General features: G+C 39.6%; 1 protein-coding gene across 3 annotated transcripts; it reads left to right on the top strand.

Annotated features, from left to right (window-relative positions):
- The first annotated feature begins 193 nt into the window (after nucleotides 1-193).
- LOC135585113 (putative nitric oxide synthase) lies at nucleotides 194-26,234 on the top strand. Of its 3 annotated transcripts, none has more exons than XM_065160077.1 (13): nucleotides 194-700; nucleotides 2,081-2,266; nucleotides 3,631-3,717; nucleotides 3,809-3,888; nucleotides 16,318-16,399; nucleotides 16,920-16,940; nucleotides 21,415-21,460; nucleotides 22,587-22,705; nucleotides 23,555-23,668; nucleotides 23,757-23,855; nucleotides 23,950-24,039; nucleotides 24,570-24,679; nucleotides 25,804-26,234. In XM_065160077.1, exons 1-13 carry the CDS (start codon nucleotides 227-229, stop codon nucleotides 26,048-26,050), a joined length of 1,755 nt encoding a protein of 584 aa, XP_065016149.1. In that variant the 5' UTR covers nucleotides 194-226; the 3' UTR covers nucleotides 26,051-26,234. The 3 variants fall into 3 exon arrangements, with proteins under 3 accessions (XP_065016149.1, XP_065016150.1, XP_065016151.1); XM_065160078.1 differs by having other exon boundaries at nucleotides 195-700; nucleotides 23,760-23,855; XM_065160079.1 differs by lacking the exon at nucleotides 194-700 and adding an exon at nucleotides 725-922.
- The last annotated feature ends 74 nt before the right edge of the window (nucleotides 26,235-26,308 follow it).

The raw sequence follows: 26,308 nt of genomic DNA on the forward strand, positions 1-26,308 counted from the left end.
AGCATATATCAATATTTCGAAAAGGACCTTTCAAAAGTCAATTTTTTGGATATTAAATTTAGCATATGAAAATGTCTAATCTATTTATACGGTACGTGAATCAGATGGGTATGGACGCAAATCGGTGGGTTTGAAAGGGTATTTGCACATAAATCTTTTTTTTTTTTGATATTAACCGTCACCTGTCATTTCACAGTGAATCGATAGAGCTCATCCGCTGTGTCTCATGGCGACCAACCTCTTCCTCCTCTCCGGTTCCTCACAGTCCTCCACGTCCTCCCACCTCGCTAGCGCTGTCTCCTCCTTTCCTCTCTTCCCCAACCTAAAAATCGCCGCCTTTTGTCCCTTCACCATAACCCTATTGCCAATCCGACTCCCCTGCAAACCCTACCCAATCTCCTGCCGGGCCTCTTCGGCTTCTCCTTCTCCTTCTCCTTCTCCCCCTCCCCCGCCGACCTCCGTAGAGCTGGATGGGACGGGCGCGGCCGCCCCTACCCGCGGTGACCTCTACCTCGAGCGCCAGCAGTCCATGTCCGCCGCCGCCCTCGTTCTCAAGAAGAATAAGAAGGAGGGAAAGAAGAAGAGAAGAAACGACGCCAAGCTCCCTACCAACGTCGCTTGCTGCTACGGCTGCGGCGCTCCTCTCCAGACAACGGAAGTCGATGCCCCTGGCTATGTTAATGCCGAGACCTATGAGTTGGTACGCTTCATGTTCTCGTGGACTGAAGGCCATTTCTTGATTCGGTCTTTCACATGCCCACGAATATAGGGTATATGGTACATGTTGCTCGGAACATAGGAAAACGTTAGCCATTGAACCAAATAAACGTTTTTGTTGCTTGGATCCTATTTTCTTGGATTTACTATGAAGGATTGGTGGCTTGGCTACAAGATGAAGATAGATTCCCATGCTTTATCAATGGTAACAAAATCATTCTTACCACTAGTTCTTTTCTGATGGCTGTTTGTCGATTCTTTTTCTCAAATGTCAATTAAACCTTACCTTTGTAGGGTATATGGCACCTCTTCGGAACATAAGAAAACGTTAGCTAGGTTTGCTAATTTCATTTTATTTGGTCCATTTTTTGCACGATTCTTTGCTATTGAGCTGAAGAAACCATTTTGTTGCTTGGATTCTTTTGTATTGGGTTCACCAAGGAGGTCAAAAATGGGGATCTGACTGCAAGGAAGAAGATAGGAACCTCTTCATAACTAAAACCAATCTTGCTACGAGATATCTTTGATGGCAGGTATGTAGGGTTATATGATGCATGCTGCTTGGAACATAGAAAAACCTTAGCGGGGTTTGGAACTTGTCATTCTGACTCATCATTAATGTTTCTTTGTCGTTAGCCAAAGAAACCATTTTGTGGTTGCTTGGATCTTTTTGTATTGGTTCACCAAGAAGGTGAAGACTGGATGATCTAGCTGCAAGGTGGGGATAGAATCCCTTGCTTTATCAGTGATAACTAAAACCTTTGCCACCTTCTCCAAAACATTATATATATATATATATAAACACAACTACAACTACAACAACAAAAAACTGAAAACTAAAAAACTCCTGGGAACTAGATTTCATCTATATAAACTCCTTGAGATAGGAACTCTAAATTTATAGGTGTTAAAAGGGTAGCTTGTAACTCCTGGGAACTAGATATTGTATCAATTATAATAAGATGTCTTAATTCATCTATCAAGAAGATAATCCTTAAATATAATGTTGATGTACATCAATTACAATGGTAAGGTTATAATTGAGTTATACAGGACAGGTCTTGGTACAACGATAATATTGCTCTTTTGCGATCAGGGAGACTAGGGTTCGAGTCACAAAAACAATCTCTTTAAATATTTAACGGTAAAGTTGCGTACATTGACCCTCCTTAAATCCCACATTGGCGGGAGCCTTGTGTATTGGGTATGCCCGTTTATGTACATCAATTGCAAGAACCTTGATTTTTTTTTTTTTTAGTTAGAATCTTTAGTCTGTTATGCTCTTCAGTCATGTTTGGTCAGGGTAAGGGATTATTAGATTTTAGATAATTTGAACTTTTTATCATGTTTATATCATATGCAGAAGAAAATACACCGCCAGCTTAAGACAATTCTTTGTGGTCGATGCAAGCTTTTGTCCCATGGACACATGGTGACTGCTGTGGGTGGGCATGGTGGTTACTCTGGTGGTAAACAGTTTATTTCTGCTGAAGAACTACGAGAAAAGCTCTCTTATCTACGTCATGAAAAAGCACTGATTGTTAAACTAGTAAGTGATCATATCCGATATTTTTAGTTCTCTGCTTTTAGTAGCTCTGGCTGTGTATCTTTGAAGAACTATGTTACGGGTGCCTCGAATGTCCTTTTTGTTGAATTCATGATCTCAAACTCTTATGTTTACTTGTTTAGTAAGTTGGTATGAGTTTTAGAAGAATGTGGCTCTATTTCATTTGCTCATTTTTGTGTTGCATTTTGTTCTTGATTGAAAAGGGCGCTTATCAAGTTGTATCATAAACACCATACTGGAGTACTACCAAATGATGAAGTTAGGTCGATAAAACAATTGGTCAATGTTGCAATAAATGCATAGAAGAATCCACAAGTATCTACCATTCGGAGCATTTCCATGTGGCTATTTGAAATGTTCTATTGTTATGCAACAAAAGTAGATCTCACTCAAATATCAGCCTATGACATTTATTGCTGAGGCTATAAGACCTTTTTTCTTTTATGTTAGTATAAATTATAATATTGATAAAATCTTCTGCTGTGGGGCCCAAAATAATGACCTTTGGTTGGGAGACATGAATGAGGTCAAATTCTTTGATGAATGTGGGATGTCAGATTGTATTCCTGATGATATTTTATTTATTACCAAAAGTTTCCCAAGCAGCAAATTTTGTATTTTCTCTGTTCTATTTTGGTTCCCTTTCTTATAATTGAGTTAAAGAATGTCATCCATGCTTTATTTGGTAGATGCAATTTATTAAGAAGGGGCATTGAGAAGGGCAGCCTGATGTACAAGCCTATTTTTACCCCTGCAAGCAGACAGGTTGTTTTTGCCACTCAAGCCTTTGTCAGTTATATCTCACCTATATCATAGAGGAACAACCTTCCCAGACACCAATCCGATCCTCTAAAATAAAGGAGACAAAACGGACACTAATTTTGCTATTTAGGTGTAATGCAAAACATGAGAAAAAAAGAAGATAGGTTAAAAGGTTTTCATCAGTGTGGTAATGTTTGATGTAACAATTTATCTTGGGTTAAAAGGTTTTCATCAATGTGGTAACATTTGATGTAACAATTTATCTAAGTCAAGTTAAAAGTAGTGAGCTTTTTCTCTTCTACATACATAATCCTTATGTGTTCACACGTTATAAAATATGTTGCAAATACAAGGATGAGGGCAGTAGGTTGATTGGTTGACATTGCTTTAGTAAATTAAAAAGGAGGGAGCAAAAGGATGAAAATTAGTATTGTGCCTTCAACGTCTATGCATGTATATGATATCACCGACTAGTGCATTCTGCATTCTGATTACGATTCATAATGTGAATGTATGCAAAATTCTCCTTTAATTATATACTTACCACTGAAAGCTCTTTTCTATCTACATCTCAATATCTGTAGGTTGATATTGTTGACTTCAATGGCAGTTTTTTGGCACGTATACGTGATCTAGCTGGTGCTAACCCTATCATATTGGTCATAACTAAGGTGATATTCTTTCACATGTTTAGTGTTTACATTTTAGTGGTTGTTCTAATGATGTGGATGCAAAAGAAATCTTGCTTATTTGAATTTGAAGGTTGATCTGCTGCCTAGAGGCACAAATCTAAACTGTATTGGAGATTGGGTTGTTGAGGCCACTACTAAGAAAAAACTCAAGTAAGAGCATCTTTTATCGTTGCAATTAGTTCACTTATTATTACCTTTTACCTTTTAGGATATGATCATTCTTTTTCTTAACTCGTCTACAGTCTATAACATAATGACACATCAATATTTATCATGGGTTTGCATAATTTGTGTGTTGTATGTGCTTTGTGCATTTCTATGCATCTTGTTCATTGCAATCTTGGGGTATGTACGGTAAACTGTTCTATCAATTTTGATCTTGCCTTGATGAGGTTCCTATAAAAGAGAGAGAACCTTTTATAGCTTGAGCGTGCAAAATTATAATGTGATGTCCAAAGTTTCATTGAGTATCCATTTGGTAACATGGAAAGTAAATAGGGAATGAAAATGGTAATGAATTGTTGATTCAATTGTTGTTTGTTTGCAATAAGGCAATCACTTTCTCATTTCTGAGTACAGTGTGCAATAATTTAGGCTTTGATTTTTCGACCCTCAAAGATAAATAGTGATTCTCAGAGAGATTTTCTCCTGACACTATCTTGTGACACAAAAACCTTTTAATCTCTTCCCTTCTTTTTTATATAAGATAGGATTTGCTTAAACTAATTAAAACTAAACTACCAGTGTTTTTAAAAGCACTATGCGTCAAGGTCCCAAAACGCCCGAGGTGCTAGGCGCTCGCCTGAGCGCTTGCCCAAGTGAAGTAGACACTCTAGAATATTAAAATATAAAAAATATATGTTATGATTGATAAACATGATTATAAAAATAAAAAAGTGACATCAAATTGAAAACACATAAAGTACCAAGTCACATTGTCCATCTTCTAATAACAAAAATGTCAAAATAATAGAGTTTTACATCAAATTCAATGATTATCATAATCAACATTGTTATTCTCAAGCTTATCATCTTCTTCCTCTTCCTCTTGTCCATCTTTATTAAAATATGTTTCCTCTTCAACAATGGCATGTGATGAACTTGAGGCTTGTGCTCTCATGTTTGGTTTTGTCCTTTTCCTAGTGTATGCTTGCACTTCTCTAATATTTGAGGCTCTTGCCACATCTCCTCATGTCAAGCTATCATTTCAAATACAAGCTCATCTTCGGCATTTTGCAAGTTTGCACCCATTTCTCCTACCAACCTGATAAGACCCTAAAGTCTTATCATGGAAGAAAGGGAAGAAATGGGGAAGATAATGATCGCTTCGAGGGGATCGGCCTCCTTGATCGCTTCGAGGGGATCGGCCCTCCTTGATCGCTTCAAGGGGATCGGCCCTCCTTGATCACTTCGAGGGGATCGGCCTCCTAGGGTTGTCCAAAGACAGAATAATATTTTTCATAGATTACCGAAAAGAAGTAGTTACATTCCTATTTATAGAGTTCCACCTAGGGTCCATCAGGACTTGAACTCTAATAATAAATAAATATTAAATAAACCTCTACTTGACTCTAACTGAACCAAACCGACTCAATAAACAACTGGACTAAACAAACTCAATAAACATTATTCAAAAGCTCAGAAAAAGGTTCCTAACAGTTCCTCCCTCTTCAAATCAGCCTTGTCCTCAAGGCTGAGCAGCATCAATCTCGGGGAGCTTCTCTTTCAGTACTTTAGCCATAGACTATCTGCAACGCATCATAACCTGTTGATCAAGTAAGTATGGTCTCCACTTTTTGAGAGTGTAAGCAACAGGTCGATCTTTCAGTGTAGTAATCGTTGCATGAAACTTCTGAACCTTTGCTATCACAAGTGAAAATCCGTCCATCAATGATCTTTACTTCGAATCTGTCATAGTCTTCAATGTGGTGGGCCAATCGGTCAATAGTCTCACTATCCATAGAATTGTTAGTGCTACCGGTATCAATCAAAACTATAATAGGCTGATGCTCTAGAGCAGTGATTTAAAAAGCGCTAGGCGCCAAGGTCCAAAAACGCCCGAGGCGCTAGGCGCTCGCCCGAGCGAAGCGAGGCGTTAAAATATAAAAATATATAATATAATTAATAAATATAATTATTTAAAATTTTAAATAAAAATATGCTATTATATTAAGAAAATCTAAGATACAAAATCATTATGTCACATTAACAAAAAGTTTCAAAATTCAAAACATTAAAATTTTACATCAAAGTCATTCATCATAATCAATATTATTGTCATTTTCACACAAATCATCTTCATTGAATTCGTCTTCTTCCTCTTGTTCTTCGATTCCTTCCTCTTCATCAAGATATGTTTCATTCTCTATGTCTTCAACAATAGCAGGAGCCGAGCTTGAAGCTTTTGCACTCATTTTTCTCTTTGACATCTGTCTTGTATATGTTTGTAATTCTCCAGCACCTGAAGCTCTTGCCACATCTCCCCACGTCAATCTATCATCTTCAAATACAAGCTCGTCTTCAGCATCTTGCAAGTTAGCACCCATTTCTCCTACTAACCACTCATTTGAATCATCAATATCTTGCAATGAGATTGAATCAAATCTATTTTTCAAATCATGACGAGTCTTCAAAGCTTGATTATACTTTATGTAAACAAGATCGTGCAATCGTTGATGTTCTAACCGATTTCTTCTCTTCGAGTGAATCTGTCATGTCATATAATTTAAAAATATATTAATACATATATCTAAATAAATAAATTAATTAAAATAAAAATATTTAGTAATACTTACATGCTCAAAGACACTCCAGTTTCGCTCACAACCCGAAGCACTACATGTCAAACTAAGTACTTTGATAGCAAATTTCTGTAAGTTCGGGGTGGAATTTCCAAATAGACTCCACCATTCAGCTGCAAAATTTATGTTATTATTAGCAATAATATAGTAACATAATATATATTAAATTAATTATATCAAATTATTAATACCTAGAGAGGTAGTTGTCCTGGATCGAACGGCAATTGGAATTCCAAAAAGACTTTCAGCATTTTTATATAAAGATAATTCATGAATAATCTTATCTTGAACCTCAATGCTGGGAACTAATCTTGCAACACACTGATATAACCCACCCAAAACTTCTGCATCAAATCCGACAGATTTAATCTTATAAAAGAATTCAGGGTTCAAATAATATCCTACTGCATGTAAGGGACGATGAAGTTGACAATTCCATCTTTCGTCAATGATTGTAAAAATTTTCTCATATTTTTCTTCATTTTCATTAAAAGATCTTTTAATCGTCTCCTTTGCTCTATCCATAGCCTCATAAATATATCTCATTGCAGGCTTATTTTCATTATCCACCAACCGAAGGACTCGAACAAGAGGGCCCATTACCTTTAATATATAAACTACATGATTCCAAAAGGATGACATTAAGATGATATCAGTAGCCCTCTTGCCTTTTGCTTCTTTTGCCTATTTACTTGTCACCCATTTCTCAGAGGTAAACATATTTCTCAGAGTATGTTTTTGACGATGCACGCTCTGTAATGTCAAGAATGAAGTAGCAAATCGGGTAACACCATGTCTCACTAATTCTTTATTCCCTGTAAATTCTCTTATCATATTCAAAGCCCCAATGTGATTATAAAGAAATCCAACAACAAAAATTGCCCTTTCTAAGGTTTTCTTGATTTCTACGATCTTTCCAATATCTTCCAACATTAAATCAATACAATGTGCTGCACATGGAGTCCAATACAAGTGGTCTTTTTGATTCAAGCAATTTACCTGAGACAAAGGATAACAAAAATGATAAGACTTAAGAGTTTAACACAATTAATTGAAGATAAAATAATTAACAAAATTAAAAGATGAATATTACCAGCTAAAACATAGTTACTTCCATTGTCGGTTATGATTTGAACGATATTTTGTTCTCCAATTTCTTCCACGAAGTTGTCAAGTAAATCATATATCTTGTCTCCAGATTTTACATAAGATGAAGCATCTATTGACTTCACAAACATAGTCCCTAAAGAACAATTAACCATAAAATTAATTATACTCCTGCACCTCCTGTCAGTCCAAACATCTGACATAATAGAGCAACCATGTGTTGCCCATGATTCTTTATGACCCTTTAGTAAGTCATTTGTATAATTCAATTCTTTTTGCAGCAATGAAACTCGCATCTCATAATAACTTGGAGGTTTTAATCCTGCACCATATCTTCCAATAGCTTCAATCATATCTTTAAAACTGTCTAAACGAGTTGTACTAAGGGGAAGACCAGCCTGATAGAAGAAGCGAGCAATGTGCTGAATTGTTCTTCCTCTTATTTCTTTATCACAAGCATCACTTATATTTGTTTGTCTCAATTTTGAGTCTCCTGCTTGCCCTTGTTGTTTCTGGGATCCTTGAAGCATATATAGATCCATCGGTCCTTTTCTACCTTTCTTAGTACTCATAACTTCTTTTCCCTTTTTGTCGTATACTCTTTTTTCACTTGGGTTAATACTCGCAGAATAATCTTCTTCTTCATCCCTGAGATGTTCAACATTGTCTTCTGGTAAATTCCCATAAGATTCATTCTTTTGCGTCTTCTTTTCATTCATATAATTCAGCAACTCTTTTTTTACCTCAGGTGGACATTTTTTGCAAGCTGCTGCATTCTTGAAATTTCCTACTAGATGTTGTTTTGCACGAAAAATACCACCTCTGGTAGTCTTATCGCAAAATATGCAAGTCACTGCATTAGGATCTTTCGGATCCTTCAAATAATTATACTTCCATGCAGGATCTTTTTTTGATACCATTGGAGACTCTATTGAGTTGCACTCTACACTTGCCATTTTTGTTGAAACCTAACAATAATTTAAAATAAATAAAAATTAACAACATTAAAATCAAAATAATATATTATTAATCTATTAACAGAAAATTAATCATTTCAAAATTCAAATAAACTTAATATTAAAAGTATACTGAGGAGAAACGAGGAAGTAGCAGCGGCGAGCGGCGGCAGCGGCGAGCGGCGGCAGCAGCAGCAGCGGCGAGTGGCGACAGCGGGAAAGGGAAAGGGAGCGGAAGGCGCGAGCAGCGGGAGGCCTCGAGGGAGGCGCGAGCAGCGGGAAGGCTTGCGGGAGGGCTCGCAGGAGGCGCGAGCAGCAGGAGGGCTCGCGGGAGGCGTGAGTAGCGGGAGGACTCGAGGGAGGCGCGAGCAGCGGGAAGGCTTGCGGGAGGGCTCGCAGGAGACGCGAGCAGCGAGAGGGCTCGCAGGAGGCGCGAGCAGCGAGAGAGCTCGCGGGAGGCGCGAGCAGCGGGAAGGCTCGCGGGAGGGCTCGCGGGAGGCGCGAGCAGCGGCAGCGAGCGACGAGATCGCGATCGGGATCGGGATCGGGATCGAGAGCGGCAGCGGCAGCAGGTTAGTGTTGGGTTAGGGTTAGGGTTATATCGGTTTAGTTGGTTCGATTGAACCAACGAACAACCGAACCAGACCTAAAATTCTGGTTCGGTCGCCTTAGTTTACCCAGGCGCTCGCCCAAAGCGCCCAGCGCCTGGGCTCGGGCGAGCGCCCAGGCGGCGCCTGTTTGAAGCGCGTCGCCTGGGACATTAGCGAGGCGCTCGGGCCTCGCCTCGCCTCGCCCGAGTGCCTAGGCGAGCGCCCGAGCGCCTTTTGCAATCACTGCTCTAGAGTTCCGGCAACTTCCATAGTTTGCGGGTTAGAGTAGTCGGCTAATATATGCATTGTATGTACGGTAGGTTCAACGTCTTCATTAGAATTTATGCCTTCATGATCGGAGTCCAACTCTTCTGCTTTCGGTTCCTCTCCAATTGGCTCAATCATCATATGCTGCCCTTGTTTACATTGGTGCTCCATACTCCACTTTTCATCATAGTACAAACCCTTTGCTGAATTTTTCTTGAGTTCTTCTTGGGTTAGTCCTCGGGTGTCAAGGCTTTAGTTGGGAATGGATATGGTGGGTGGCATATTGATCATCTGGTGGTTATCACTTCTGTTTCCATGATTTTCCCTGTTGATTTTTTTCTCATGTAGATGTGCGAATGAGATCGCAGCTATCATAGTGCGAGGTTGACGAGCCTTAACTTCACACCGGATCTCTGGAATAAGACCTTCAATAAATGTATCCAGAAGTTGTCGTTCCGACTAATCTCTAGCTTGATTTGATAATCTTTCAAACCTACTCTGATATTCCAACACTGTAGAAGTCTGACAAATTTTTGAGAGCTGCCCATCCACCTTCATGTATGAGTAGATTGTGTCACAATCTTGGGGCCCTTTTCTAGTATTTTCAGATCTATGCAATGTAGAACTTGAGCCTCCATTTTGTTGAAATTTGCTAAGGCTCTCCAGTAAGCTCTTTTTGAAATCATTAAGTGTTTCTTGCAGTCGGTTCTCAATTCTGATTTCTAATGCTTCCATTTGTGCTTTCACCGAGTTATCAGTGGTCATTGCATAAGACTACAAATTTGTAATCTTAACTTCTGTTTTTAGTGTCGGTCAAGGGCATTAACATTGTCGATGCGAAGTTGCCGAGGAGGTGGACGCCAAGGGCAATGCTGCGGTCGCTGCGTTGGAGGAAGAGTAGTTGCCCTATGTTTGTGTCACTGCGTGAGATGAGAGCGCCAAGGCTGAAAGGTGACGGTTGTGGCTGTTGTGACCTAAGGAAGCAATCACCGAGCAGCCGTGTTGAGGCTGCGGTGATGGCAACCGACAACTACAGCAGCAAAGGCAGAACAAGAGGGAGGTGGCGTTGAAGCGGCCGGGGTTGAGGCTGCAGTGGTGGCAACCGGCGGCTAAGGCAACGATGCAGAGCAAGGGGGTTGCAGCAACGGTGTAGATCGAGGGGGTTGAGGTGAAGGCTGCGGTGGCTGGCAGTAGCAGTCGTTGCTGGCCGGAGCGCAGCGGCAGCGGTGGAGAAGGAGGCAGCGAGGGTCGTGGCAGGCTGCAGCAACAAAGGAAGCTATGTTTCTGCAACCGTTGCAATGAGGGCTGCGGCAACCGGAGGCTGCCAGGCTGGGCGGCGAGCGGCGAGCGGCGTCGTCGCTGGCTGGGCAGCAGTGGCGACGGTGGTGGCAACCGACGTTCGTAGCAGCAAGGGGATCAGCGACTGCGGCAGCAAGGGGACCCGCGACTGCGACGGTGGTAACTGCCCTGTTTCGGTCACCACGAATGCAGAGCAAATGGAAGCAGCGGTTGGGAAGCGGGCGGGAGCAGCGGCTGGGAGGTGAGCGGCGATCGTCGCACGGGGGAGTAGCGGTTGGAAGGCGACGGCGACGGCGCTCGAGGCGATGGCGATGGCTGGAAACAAGGGCAGCAGATGTGAGTTGCCCGTGATTGCCCTGTTTCGGTTACAAAAGATGCAGAGCAAGGGGGAGTGGCGGCGGTCGTTCTCGCCCAAGCCAGGGGAAGCGGCGGCTGGGAGGCGAGCAGCGGTCGCCGCACGGTGGCTGGCAGTGGTGGTGGGTCGGCTGGAAGGCGACGGCGCTCGAGGCGTGGCTGCGATCGACGAGGGGCTGCGGCAATAGAGGAAACTCTGTTTCTGCAACCGTCGCAAGGAGGGGCTGCGGCAACTGGCGGCTATGGCTACGGCTGCGGTGCCGGCAGTCCTTCTCGTTCGAGCGAGATGGGGACGCGAGGAGAAGAGGTCGCTGGCCGGGTGATCGAGCGGCGGCAATACGGCTGGGAAAAGTGGTGGTGACGCGGCTGGGAACAAGGGCAATCCGTGAGTTGCCTTGTTTCGGTCGCCGCGAGGAGGGCGACAATCGACGGTTGTTGCTGCGACCCAAGGGGAGGCGGGCGGTGGTAGAGAGGCAGCGGTGGTGGCGCGGCCGGGAGCAGCGTCACCAACGATCGCCGAGGAGAGGTCGAGCGGCTGCACTGCGACGCAAGGGGCGGCGGCAGTAGGGCTGGGATGGACGCTGGCAGCGTCGTCTCCTTGCCGCGGAACAGCGGCGGTGGTGGTCGCCGGCCGAGAAGCGGGGCGATAGTGGGCGCTGGCCGGAGAGCAGCAGTGGCGGGTGGGCTGGCCGGAAGCAGGGGACGCAGGGGTGGCTGCGGCTTCTTCTTCCTCTTGTGTTTCTTTTTTTTTTTTTTTTTTTTTTTTTTTTTTGAACGAGATAAGGCAGCGAGGAGGTCGTGGTCGAAGGTCGCTGGCCGGGGAAACAACAACAACGGTGAAGAAAGAGTTGCCTTGTAGTGGTGGTGGGGAATAAGGGAAGCAAGGTTACGATAGGTTGCGCCAAGGATCGTTGCTCTGATACCAAATGATAAGACCCTAAAGTCTTATCGTGGAAGAAAGGGAAGAAATGGGGAAGATAATGATCGCTTCGAGGGGATCGGCCTCCTTGATCGCTTCAAGGGGATCGGCCCTCCTTGATCACTTCGAGGGGATCGGTCTCCTAGGGTTGTCCAAAGACAGAATAATATTTTTCATAGATTACCGAAAAGAAGTAGTTACATCCCTATTTATAGAGTTCCACCTAGGGTCCATCAGGACTTGAACTCTAATAATAAATAAATATTAAATAAACCTCTACTTGACTCTAACTGAACCAAACCGACTCAATAAACAACTGGACTAAACAGACTCAATAAACATTATTCAAAAGCTCAGAAAAAGGTTCCTAACACGACCATATTTGAATCATCAATGTCTTGTAATGAGATTGAATTAATATTAACTTGCAAATTATAATGAGCTTTTAGTGCTTGATTATGCTTTATATAAACCAGATCATGTAATCGTTGATGCTCTAACCGATTTCTTTCCTATGTAAATCTATCATGTCATACAAATTAAAGATATATTAATACATCTATCTAAAAAAAGAATAGATTAATTGGAACAAAATTATTGTTATATACTTACATTCAGTGTTTTTAATAGATGCTCGGGCGAGGCGAGGCCAGGTGACGCTCGAGCGCCTCACACAAGGTTCAGGCTATGTGCTTCAATAAAGCACCGTATTGTCATGGACAAAATTATAAACAAGGTGTTTGACGTAATGCTCATGTATGTCCGTGTCTTTCGGGTTTGTTCATGCTTTGCATAGTATGTAAAGGGCTGACAGTAGGCTTAGCAGCCCCATTTTGTTTGGTTTTGGTGGTCGTCCTAGGTTTGCAAACAAAGATTGTGTCATGTGGGCACTTGTGGGGATTTCGGCCTGTAATGGACCATTTTGGACCCTTTGTTGTATGATCGTTCAGAGCTTGTGAAGTCTATGTTTGTAATTTGCATTGGCTCTGAAGTGTTTGCTAAAATGGTTGCTTGCGGATCTCGAGTTAAATGCTTTCTCTAACCCGTTTTCTCTTTTGTAGGTCCTAAGGGACCATAAGAGGTTTCGAGGAGGTTGACCTTTACGGACGGACATACAAAGGTGCCGCACGACTTAGGCAAAACTAGCTAAGTGCATGATAGTATGGGCGCCTCGGGTGAGCGCTCGATTGAATCTCATGAGTTGAACCAAATTATGGACTTCGGTTTGATTCAACAATAACTTAATTGGTTTAATTGAACCAACTAAGCCCAATAATAAACCGAAGCCCCCTCGGCGTGCCCTCGACCTAGTAAACCCTAGTCTCTCTCGTTGCTTAACCCACCTCTAGGCTGTCGTCGTTGCCCTCTTGTGCAGCTCCTTCCCTTGTCAATGGACAAGTTCAAAGCTTCATCTATCGTCGATGGACAGGTCCGAAGCTCCCTTCGTAGCTGTTGCTTTCGTGCACAGCTCCCTTAGTCGCCTCTGCTTTTATGTGTAGCTCCCTCTTCCATCGAGGGATAGGTCCACAACTTCCTCCATTGCCACCGGACACATTAGAAGCTTCCTTTGCCCCGACGCTATCGCTCGCAGCTTCCTTTGTCGTTGCCGCCATTCAAAGCTTCCTCTGTTGTCGTCGTCGCCATCCGAAGGTTCCGTCATTGTCCTCTCATTCCCCATCTCAATTCTAACCCGGTGACTATTCTCAGACCATGTTTGAATAGCTTATGTTATTTAAAACTATTAATATGTTATTAGTCGTTATTTAGAACTGTTAATCCTCATTTAGCATTAGTAATCCCTATTTAGAACTATTATTAGTCCCTATATAGCACTATAAATCTCTATTTAGCATTGTTAATTGCTATTTAGAACTATTATTAGGGTTTCAGGCAAGGTTCGCTATATCGCAGTATATCACTCGGTACGGGCGGTACGCACTGGTTCGATAGGGGGACCGGTATGGGTCGTACATCGATATGCCCCAATGTGTCATGTGTTGGGATGCTTGGTACGTACCATGTCGATAGTTGGTCAGTACATCAATACAAACTGATAAGGTGAATGATGGTTTCAGGAATAATGATAAGTGTACAAAGTAATTCAGAAGATTTGTAAAAAAACTCGAGAAAGGATCTCTGTTGGAAATACAATTATCTAAAGGATACTAAAGATCCTAATATGGTGGCTTGTATCTTTTGTGAGAAGACTTCTAGATGTGGCATTTTCCATGCAAAGCGACATCAAGTAGAGAACTTCAAGTGTGCATCAACATGAATTAAGTGTCCATCTGATGTAAAAGGAGAGTTGCTGGCTTATATGCATTAAGTGCGTGTTGATGCATTCTTGAAGTTCCCTACTTGATGGTGCCTTGCAACCTTTAGTAGTCTTCTCACAAAAGATATAAGTCATTGCATTAGGATCTATAGAATCCTTTAGATAATTGTATTTTCAATTGGGATCCTTTCTTGAGTTTTTTAACGAATCTTCTGAATTACTTTGTACACTTGCCATTATTCTTGAAACCCTAATAACAGTTCTAAATAGGGATCAACAGTGCTAAATAGGGACTAATAACAGTTCTTAATAAGGATTAACAGTGCTAAATAGGGATTAACAATTCTAATTAGGGGTTAATAGTTCTAAATTGGGACTAATAATAGTTTTAAATAACCTAAGCTATTTAAACATGGCTTGAGAAGAGGGTCATCAGCCTACGGTGGAAGGTGGGGAAGGAGAGGGCTATAATTGAGGTAGAGGAACCTTTGAACGACGACAATGGTGGCGAAGGAACCTGCAAACGACGACGTCGGTGGTAGAGGAAGTTTCTGATGTGTCCATCAGCGACGGAGGAAGCTGCAAACCTATCCCTCGACGGTGGATGGAGCTGTGCATGGAGGCAACAACGACAAACTAAAGGGGGTGAGGTTTGGGATTTACTATAAGGCTTAGTTGGTTCGATTGAACCAAGTTACTATTCAATTAAACTAATGTCCACAATTTGGTTCGACTCGTGGGATTCAATTGAGCGCTTGCTTGAGCCACATGGTGCTTGGGCCCAGGCGAGCACCTAAGCGACACTTTAGTGAAGCACGTCGCTCAAATTTTGTGCGAGGCACTCGGGTCTCGTCTCGCTCGAGTGCCTATTAAAAACACAATAAACTACTGTAAACATAAAATAAAATATCAAAAAAATAAAATATAATATTTTGTATTTATAAAAAATTCAATGTATAATAGATATACATTAAATAATATATATGGATAATGAAAACATACATATAAAATTTTAAAAAATAAATAATATCATAAACATAATATAATATAAATATTACACAATTTATAAAATATAGAAAGTAATATACATATTAATAAAAATATATCGAGTTGTGGATACTTGGTGTATGGATTTGATTTGATCTGATTTGATTTTGATAACACAATAATTTCTATCTTGCTTAGGTCTTAAATTTTAATGCTTATGATTTAGGGGAGGGAGTTTACTATTTGCAACCCTTTTCTATTATTTACAATCTCTTTTTAAAATTTTTTAATATTTCTAAACGACCCTTTGCAAATGGACTCTTCTTCCTCCACTCCTCCCCAAAGGATGACGTCGATGGGGCGACAACGATGGCATCAACAGCATGGATGAAATAAGGGATTGTGGGGAAGGAAAAAAAAAGAAAAAAGAAAATATTGATAATATTGGTAATATTGGAACTGTAAATAATAAAATAATATATTATTATTTTTTAAAGGCTTATCAATAGTGTGGGGGTTGTCAATAGTAAAAAAAGGGGCTGCAAATAGTAAGCTTCTAATTAAGGGTGTCAGCTCCTTTTATATTCATGGTTTTGAGAAAATGCAAGTTTTCTGTTTGTTATCCTAGTTACCCTTCTTCTTTGTTTTCTCTTCCGTTTTCTTGTTTATCTCTTCTCTCTCTCTCTCTCTCTCTCTCTTTATTTATCAACCACATCTCTGCTGTGTTATTGTTCAGGATAAGGGTCAAATTTGATATCGATCACCATAGGCAATGAGTGGTAACACGGTATGCTCTTGGGGTATTTTGTCTCTTGGGACATTTTCCTTTTGTTTCATTGACATTTTTGGTTCTTGGACATTTAGCTCATTAGTAATTGTGTGATTTAGCTGATTAGACCAAAACATAATGCTAATGATGTTGGCTATTCTTTTGAACAAGAGGTTCTAGGAGAATTCTATTTGAAACTTATTTAGATTTCATTCACAAATGGACTACTGCCCTAAGATGTACCTTTTATTGCAGTGTTATCAGTGTCCACCTGACTAGTTCAAAGTCTTTTGTGGGGATTGCTGGTGTCATATCAGAGATCCAAAAGGAGAAAAAGGTTCTTTTTCATTCACTATTTCCTCGCCTAATTATCCCTACATCATTTGAACTTACTATAACATCATTTTAGGTCTGTTGTGTTCCTTTTTTTTCTATAAATTCTCTTTTTAGCTTGATCTTTATAATCTATGCTACAAAACAATTAAATCTGAGAATTGTCAATTCGTATTTTGATTCAAAAAAATGGGTTTGGTAGTTTGGGGTCTCAGGATTGATTAAGATCTACCAGATCATCTGATCTATATGATTGAAATCTGCCCGGATACATCTAACCAGCTCATTCCAACACTGATTGGGGCATTAGCGGGAAGAAAGGAAAAAAGAATAGAAAAGAAAAAAAATTGAGAAGAGAGAAATACAAAAAACAAACAGCTACTTGGCAAGTGGTAGTGCTGGCATAGCCAGAGGGAGGTAGGTTGTTTAAGAGGATGCCTATGATCTTTTCATTAAACTATATCAGTACAGACGTTTCTATTTTAGGATTTATGGCTAATTATGGTGTTTTTTCTTTTGTGCAGGGCCGAGATGTCTATATTCTGGTTCGTATTTTCTAAAGCTTGTAAACATTACAAATGTTTCCCTGTATGCATGTATTTATATGATAAAGCCATGCCTTAAATAAAATATAGTATCATGATATCGTCATCTTTGAAATTTATTAGATGTCCTCTTTGAGTCTTGGACATATTGTATGATTATATCATGTATTCCAATTATTGGAACAATGTCACATCTACATTAAGTATCTATGGCTTATTTGGTCTCAGGCCTATCAGGTTTTTCATTTTTCCCATCTCTTTGGTTCACAATTGAATTTGTCTAAACTACTCTTTGTTATGTGGAAATTTTGCTGTTATATTGTATAGCTAATTTTTTATTAGTTTACTCGGTTCTCCATGAATATTTTGTGAATCTTAATGGAACATTTCTACACATTGCTAAACAAATTGCATTGCCTTTATTCTTGATTTTCATTTATAGTTTATTATCTTTACCTTGTTTGGTAATACTTTTTAACAAGGTCTGTCATATCGAAGCGTACCATCCATACCTGGCGGTACGTACCGGTCCGACAGGTTACCGGTATGCGGACCACCTGGTACCGCTATAGTACTACAGTATTATACTGTAGCACTGCTACAGTGCTATGGTACTATAATGTAGCATTGCTACAGTATGAAAAGTATAAAATTATTCGGTACACCAGGATGTACCGCTCGATACACCCTGATGTACCACCCGGTACACCGGTACCGTACCAAGCCTGGGTCGAAACATTGGTATGGTACGGTACGACGAACCTTGCTTTTTAAGGCTAGATTTTAATATATTAGTTAGGTTAGGTCTTAACTTTGGTTTGAATATGAGTTCTAAAGCACTATTCCCATTTCTATGGTTTCTTTGAATTCATTTGTTGTGATATTCTTGGTTAGTTTTTCCTTCTTTAAGTTTGCTTAAAGCTCAAGCAATGTAGATTCAGAACAAGGGTAATTGGTCTTTTTTGTATTCAATTTTTTGAGATGATTAATGAAAATTTGTGTTGAGTTTGTACCTGTTGAGTGTATTAACCTAGTCTTGTTCTTCTCTCTCTTGTTCTTCCTCTCTTATCAATCTGCCATGTTGCCTATTATGATATTTGGTATGTTTGTGTTTGCCACAATGGCTCATCGTGATGTCTAATCCAACCATCCCACTTCTCCACCTACCCTCACGACAATCGTAGATGGTTTGCCAGACATATAGGCAGTTCTTTAATTTACAAAGTTAAATAGGAGGAACTAGATGCAATTAGAGATTTTTTTTCTCTCTTGTGAATCTACCAAAGGATCATATCCAAAAACTTGTTAAAGATCAAGTCCTGATAATTCCGAAGTAGCAACAATAAAAGAAGTGGCATCTTTGCACCAGAAATCATACCAAAAGGCTCTGCAGCAGCAAGCCATCTGACAAGCTGGTTATATGATCCTGCAAGGGAAGCATCTGACAGATTAATAGGAGAAAGAGAAGCAATAATAAAAACTAAAAGACTTAGAGAGCCAAGAGAAGAGGAGGACAACGCCGTGGGCTGCATGACACTGAATACAAGAAACACTCACCTTCTATTTATTAAATCTCTTCCTTGAGTTTCTAGAAACACTTCAAGGGAAGAAAATAATAAGATAATCTTACAGTATTACCTAAGATCTAAGAAGCATTGACACATGCTTTTGGTGGACGTCTCCGTGTCTGACACTCAGACACATGGACACATGTTGGACACTCGCATGTGTTAGGATCAAGAGTCGGGACTAAGAGGACGGGGGGGGGGGTGGGTGAATTAGTGCAGCGGTAAGATAACAACGGTTTAAAAACTTTCGTATGATAAAACTGTTTCCGACGTAAAACCGTTTTCGGAAACTTAACTTGAAAGCGAGTTCGTAAAAGTATTGAAGGCAGTAAGCACTTAAAGAGGTTTGCAGTAAAGATAAATTGCACAAATGTAAATGCAAACCAGATTTTAGAGTGGTTCGGTCAACGTGACCTACATCCACTTTCGGCTTCCTCCTCCGACGAGGTCACCAGCGTCCGCTAGAGGCCTTCCTTTAATAGGCGAAGGTCAATCACCTTTTACAACTAAATTCTCCTTTTATTGGGTTTAGGAGATAACCCTTACACCCCCACTTACTCCTCTCTCAAACTATTCTAACACTTTAGATATTTGAGAGAAGCTCACACAAGATTGCAGTAGCGTTTCTATACTTTTTTTCTCTTAATACTTGTGTGCTTTAACCAGGGATGAGAGGAGTATTTATAAGCTTCAAGTTGATTCAAACTTGAAGCCTAAAACTTTCCCATCCCGGGTTCCCTGGGCACGGGCAGTACCACTGCCCAGGTCTGGCGGTACCATCGCCCGGGGGGCAATGCTGGGTGGTACCACCGCCTGGCACCTTGCCAGGGGCGGTACAACCGCCCAGACTAGCGGTACCACCGCCTGACATAGTCTCGAAGACTATGCCACGACGGTGAGACTTCTTGGGGCACTGTTTGGGCTTCTTATTGGGCCCAACACAGTTCTTACATAGGCCTAGCTGGCCCCTAATTGAGTTGGGCCAAATCCAAGCCCAATTACGTGCTAACTATGAAATCCTAGGACATTTGCTAAGCAAAACAAGTCCCTATGTCTATTCTTCCGACGAGCTTCCGGCGAACTTTCGACGAGCTTTTCTGGCAAGCTCCAAGACTTCTCGGCTGGTTCCTCTAGAACTTCCGACGAACGTCCGGACTTCCGACGAGCTCTCGAACTCCCAACGTAATCGCGTCCTTGACTCCGGGACTTTATTTTGCTCCATGTCTTGCTATCGTAGTTAATCCTGCACATGTAAAACACACTTCGATCTAGACAATTAATACTAAGCATTAATCAAGTTGTCCGGCATGTCATTGGTCCCTTGACGCTTCGTCCGATTCTTCGGCGCATCGTCCTCTCTTGCGGCGTATTGCCCAATTGGCCAGTTGACTCCGAAACTCTGATATCCTTGGAGCAATATCCGCTCTTCTTGGCCCAATGCCCAAATCCACGACCCGAAGCCTTCTGTCGATACGTCGACCGATCCACCGATCCGACGTCCAATCTTCTGACATATTCTCCTCCGGCACAACTTGATTTTTCCTGCTTTAATTGTGTCATCCTGATCGAAGCATCCTGCTTCACTCAAAACGTAGATTAAAACATAAACACATATCAATTGGTTTCATAATCAAAATATGAGATTCAACAGCATGCGGCATTGCACTTGTGTGGTCCTCACGTGAGTGCCATAAGCTTTGCAAAAAAAGAAATCTGAAATCATCACAATGAAACATATATCAATTATATTTGGAGATTGTTAAATATTATTTGATGATTTTAATTTTTTCAACCTATATGATGATATTCATTTGTTCACATTGCTGAGTTTATAAAATTGAAGTATAAATACTATAAAACATGTTAATCGAATATTATATATACATATATATTAAAAAGTACATGTGTCCTCGCCGTATTCGCGTTCTAATTTTTTTAAAAATGACAAGTTGCCGTGTCCGAGTTGTGTCGTATCCATGTTGTGTCTGTGCTTCTTAGCCTAAGATTGACTCAAACTTATTTGTGGGAATAGTGAATCTGGAATATTTTATTTTTTAAAAAAACCTTAAATTCATTCCTACAATACTCTTAAAAGATAAATATATCGATATCTGGCTGTATTGCTAAAGCCCCAACCACTTGAGTTTGGCAAGAAGGCACACTGTTTGGAAATTCCCTTTTTATATCGAGAGATCCTTTTAGGTCTTCTCTGACTAGCTGACTCACTCCTAATCTTCTTTTTTTCTTTCTTTGTGGTTCTTGCAGCCTAATTGGTTTGCCCTTATTGATGCAATTTATGGTTCCAGGGTTCTGTCTGAACCACCTTAGGCCATCACATCAAAATTGATGCATCCTTGAACTGGCTGAGCACAATCATTTCTTATATTATGCATTTTGTAAGGGAACTAATTCCTCCCGATATGCTCATCTTTGCTCGAGCCATTCAATCTCCTGACACTAATCAACATCATATATATGTGCTGACAATTAGACTAATCTCATGTCTTTAAATATGGCTACAAAGAAGACTAGTTCATGGAAAATGAGGATTAACTAGCCAAATTTCGTGATCTATTGTACTTCTTAATAAAGATAGGAAACTGTTCAGGAATACTGAACTTCAAATGCACGATGGAATACATGCAAGAGACTGAGAAGGATGATGCCCAGACTTTGTCATATTCTTTCTACTGTCTTGTCTTGGTTTACTGACCCAGGGTGAAATTTGAACTAATTCATCGAAACATGTAAACATGTTTGATGATTTGGAGTGTAAACATGTAAACATATTTTTGTTGGTCAAGACATGTATCCTTTTGCTGTCTCTTCCGTTGTGTGACACTTGTCACTTAGAATAACTCACTTGTGATTTACATTAGTGACAAGTATTACTGTCATTGTTACAGGGGTCTGCAAATGTTGGCAAGTCTGCATTTATCAATGCTTTGCTCAGTAAGTTCTTTATCTTGACAACCATCACTTGTCTTATATAGAAGTGAACCTTATTATTTCTACTGTGCAACCCATAGCAACCATAGATGACTTTTATAACAACTGACTGATTATTGGTTGAAGTTTGATCACTTTATACTAAACCATCTTTTCCTTTATGTTATCCGGTAATTTGGCAGAAGCATTTACATTTCATTTATAAATCAAGTAATGATTTTCCATGGAAGTTGATCTGTTTAGTCTAAGGTTATTTCATCTAGTAATTTGTCCAAAGTTGTTTATCCTAATGTTGTACACTAATGTCGTACATCAATCTAGACTTTGTTCATGAATTTGCTTGCTCTCACTGTCTTACTTGGCATGACTTAACATGAATTCTGAGAAAAAAAGAACTGGTAAATAAAAGAAGAGCTTGAACCTGCTTGGACCAACCTGAAAAGTAGTGGTTTTTTGCCATCGAACTGGTAAATGCTGTCCTCTATGGACAGGTCTGGGCGGTATTTAGAACCCTGGTTTGAACTGCAACTAGATTTTTTGATTGTGCAAGTCCTCAAAGTCAAACCTAATGATTAGTCTGTATAGATTTATGTAAGATGTACGTTTACATTTATCTGATATAATTAGCATCTCAAAATTTCTGCTGTATTATATTTGTCAAAATGCCTAGGTGCTCATAGGCAGTAACGTCTTGAAAAGCTTAGGTGGAATGTCTGTTTGCACAGGTGAGCACCTATGATCAGTATGCATGATTTCCTTAACAGCTTGATAAATAAATATTAGCTTAGTATTTTTTTAATAATTACAGAAAAATTACAATTGCATTTGTCTTTGTAAAAATATATACTGTAGGATTTCTTATATGTATAATGCGCTAGATTTTTCTCATATGTATAATGCACTAGATTTGTGTTCCTAAGATAATTTTCTTGAATTGTCACACTTTTTTGTATTTATTGATATTCTATGAATTAGAAAATTTTACCTCGGTTAAATGAGAAGATTTATATTGTGACCTTGCCTTTTATTCTGACAATTATCTTATGATCCCTTTCCTTGGGATTATTTTATGCATAAAAACTTCAACTTATTGATCAGTATATTAAAATTTATGCTCTTGTAAATATAGAGTTAATGGCAAGAAAGGATCCGGTTGCTGCAGCTGCTCAGAAATACAAACCAATGCAATCAGCTGTTCCTGGAACAACCCTGGGTCCTATTCAAATTGAAGCCTTCCAAGGAGGAGGGGTGCGTACTTTGGATTAGTTGAGTTGCCAGAACTTGGTTTCTACACGCGTATTAGAATTTGATGAGTTTAGTTTCTCCATTCTGTTCTTACTTGCAAATAATACAGATTCCAGTTTGCTGCCAATATATGTTTTCTCAAAAATAGTTGCTAAGATCTAACTCCTGTTTTCTGTTTTTCTGTGGAGAAACAGACATACTTGTGTGATGTATAGATGTGGCAGGATAGGACAAACTGATGTGAGAAATTTTGATATTGAAGGATCTTATATATGGGTGAAATGATTACAATAAAAACATGGTACCTCTACATGTATAATGTTCTCTCTAATTCTCTCCCTCTTATTCTGATGTTAGAGGGACAGTGTCTCAGTATATCTCTTTGACAATACCGTACACAGACCTGTGATGAACCAATACCTCAAAAGTATCTTGGATACGCACTGGAAGAGTCCAGCTTATTGCTTCAGAACTGTGTAAATAAATAGAAAATGCATGCTAGCTGTTATTTCTGATTTCATATTCTTTGGCCATCATTTTTCTCATGCATTTACAAATTTTCTTACAACATTGGTAGAAGCAGAAGCAGTCAGGTTGCTCCTCAGCAACCTAGGTGATAGGGTTCTCAAGCTCAAACTTTCCATACCACTGAAGCGACCCCCATAAATATAAATTGTCATGTCATCAGCAATTATTTTCATTTTGTACTCAACATGTTTCAATTATGTTTCTTGTATTGTATTCTTTTAAGGAAATATTCTATTGGATTATATTGAGTTATGATATTTTTTTCTTAATCATGTCATAACATATTTATGAGAATAGTAATTACTACATGTTTTTGTGGGACAGAATTTGTTTGACACACCTGGTGTGCATCTTCACCACCGGCAAGCAGCAGTGGTACATTCGGATGATCTGTCTTCTCTTGCACCTCAAAGCCGTCTAAGGGGACAATCATTTCCTGTACAATGATCTTTCATTTGAGATGTATTTGAGATTTTGCACAGAAGATATTTTTTTGTAGTTTTTTTCTTGAAATGATTGTGAAAAGCAGGTTATCTCTATTGGTACATTCACCGACTCAGAAGCTGTAGGCATAAATGGATCTTCACTATTTTGGGGAGGACTTGTCCGAATTGATGTTATCAAGGTTTTCTATCAACATTCTTTTTTATAGCACTCAAGGATGAATCTACAGATTTCATGCTGCCAAGTATTTGTAGCCATTGTGTGTGAAAATGCAGGTTCTTCCAAGGACACGTCTGACATTTTATGGGCCCAAGAAATTAAAGGTTCATATGGTTTCAATGGCCAAAGCAGATGAATTTTACCATGTATGTGATTGCTAATCTTTTAAGGTTTTGAAACTAAGATTTTGCTTCACCTTGTTCTACCTTTGTATCATACATCTTTTCTTGCTTATAATTAATTCATTGGCATTCAAGTTTAGCTGCATATTATCTTAATTATATGCTGAGGTGCCTTCTGAAAAATTACTCTATCACGGTCAGAAGGTTTGGCAAACGTGGTGATTTGTGCGCTTTAGGAAATAGTTTGTGCCTTTGATATCAAGCTGGGAGTATCAACTGTACTTTGTTCTTCTTCTTCACGGTCAGAAGGTTTGGCAAACATGGTGATTTGTGCGCCTTAGGAAATAGTTCGTGCCTTTGATGTCAAGCTGGGAGTATCAACTGTACTTTGTATTCAACTATACTAAAATCTTTACCACTATGGTAGATGGCAGCTTGCTGATTAACTGCTTATTTCACTTCTTTCTTTTATTTGAGCACTTTTCTCTCATATGAAATTTGTATATTAACCATTTCTTGCATTTGTCTAATGTCATTTAAGTTTTGATTTCCAGAAAGAACTTGGAAACACACTGACACCCCCATCGGGCAAGGAAAGAGTTGAATCTTGGTTAGGTCTTCAAGCAGTTAGGCAATTGCTGATAAAATTTGAAGATACAAACAGGTATTGTTTCATTACATAATGGTATTGCTTGTCTGATAAGAGAAATGTCTCATTATGGATGCCATGCCATATGTCCCAAGTGCCAAAGCACCTGTGTAAGAGTCCCAAAGAGTGAAAAGAAAATGCAGCAGGTGCCATCAGGATCTTCGACTGTCCTGATGACATCTGGAGACCACTTTATCTTTCTGACCAACTGTAGTCTTACCTTTCATTATTAAATACAATGATTTAGTTGAGTATCAGGGAATAAGGTTTGATAAGTTTGTCTAATGTTTGTTATGATCAATCATGTCATCATCAAACAATTTGCATCACCTAGTAGCTGACTCTTCCTACATAATTAAATGAGTCACTATGATGATAATCGTCAGTGTATCTTAGAAAAACTGTATTATTAAATTCATTTGCTCAAGCTATTAATGCTACAATATTGATCTATGAGGTAATATCACATGTGCAGACTATCGTTGCCAAAATATCTGGTCTGATTTAAATGATGATTGTAACAATGTGTTTCAATTTGAATCTTATCGTATCCTTGACATTGATTTGTAAGGTGATCAATGTAGCTACGGTCATTTTTGCTGGATACAGAAATTTAATAAAGTAGTCCAATTTAATTGTCCTCGCCAAGTTGGAAGTGATTTTGGTTAGAAATGGCTGCAAGATTATCTAGAGAAGATGCCGGATGCTATGTATAGGACAAGTAGCTCATTCCTTTAGGAGTATGATAAGGTACAAGAATGTGAAAACATAGTTCCTTTTGTGTATGGTCACTGCTGATTCCTTGTGCTGCTGCTTACATTTATGCTAACATGCTATTACATCTGAACTGAAGTTCTTGTTTGACCCTCATGCTAATATCCTTGTTGTTCAACTTTGTTTCATTTTGATTGAAGGATCATTTTTTAGTTGCCTTAGCTGAGGGTTTTCTTTATAATCTTAGCACGTCTCTGGATTGACTTGGCTGAATTCTATCAATGAATGTTGACTGCTAATACATTACTTTGACATATTTGTTACTTCAAATCTGGTGATTTGAGAATATCAGAGTAACACAGCTCTAAGATATAAGATATATGCTGAGCCAAAGCTTTAACCTTGCAAATCATTTTGTTGGACAGGCCTGCTTGTGACATTGCGATATCCGGTCTAGGATGGATAGCAGTTGAACCCGTCGGTGCAGCAGAACCCAATGACCCAGATACGAGGGTGAAGGCAGGGGAACTGCATCTGGCTGTTCATGTGCCGAAGCCCGTCGAGATCTTCATAAGGCCACCAATCCCTGTCGGTAAAGCCGGTGAAGAGTGGTACCAGTTCCAAGAGCTGACAGAGAAAGAAGAAGAGTCGCAGCCAAAATGGTTTTACTAACTTCAAATTAGTTGGTAATCTAGTATCCAATTTTTCTTGCCCAAATATTTATCAGGTAATCTTGTGTAGCCTCTCTTGCATACGTAATAATTGTTTGATCCTTGGAAACACTGTTTATTTGATACCTCTCAAAAGGTCGAGTTGTTTACAATATGGTCGTCAATACTGTTTATTTGATACCTCAGATTACAGTAACAGTAAATATTGTTATCGTAATTATTATTAAAGGGAGAAAATATAAACTACCAATGGCATCAT

This window comes from Musa acuminata, chromosome BXJ3-7, assembly GCF_036884655.1.
Source record: "Musa acuminata AAA Group cultivar baxijiao chromosome BXJ3-7, Cavendish_Baxijiao_AAA, whole genome shotgun sequence".
In the NCBI taxonomy this organism is placed as follows: Eukaryota; Viridiplantae; Streptophyta; class Magnoliopsida; order Zingiberales; family Musaceae; genus Musa; species Musa acuminata.

Bases quoted from the DNA above. Each gene is read 5' to 3' on its own strand.
- LOC135585113 (XM_065160077.1), top strand. From the start codon at position 227: ATGGCGACCAACCTCTTCCTCCTCTCCGGTTCCTCACAGTCCTCCACG. The intron at 2,267-3,630 runs GTAAGTGATCAT...CAATATCTGTAG, and splicing joins AAGCACTGATTGTTAAACTA to GTTGATATTGTTGACTTCAA. The intron at 23,669-23,756 runs GTACAATGATCT...GATTGTGAAAAG, and splicing joins TAAGGGGACAATCATTTCCT to CAGGTTATCTCTATTGGTAC.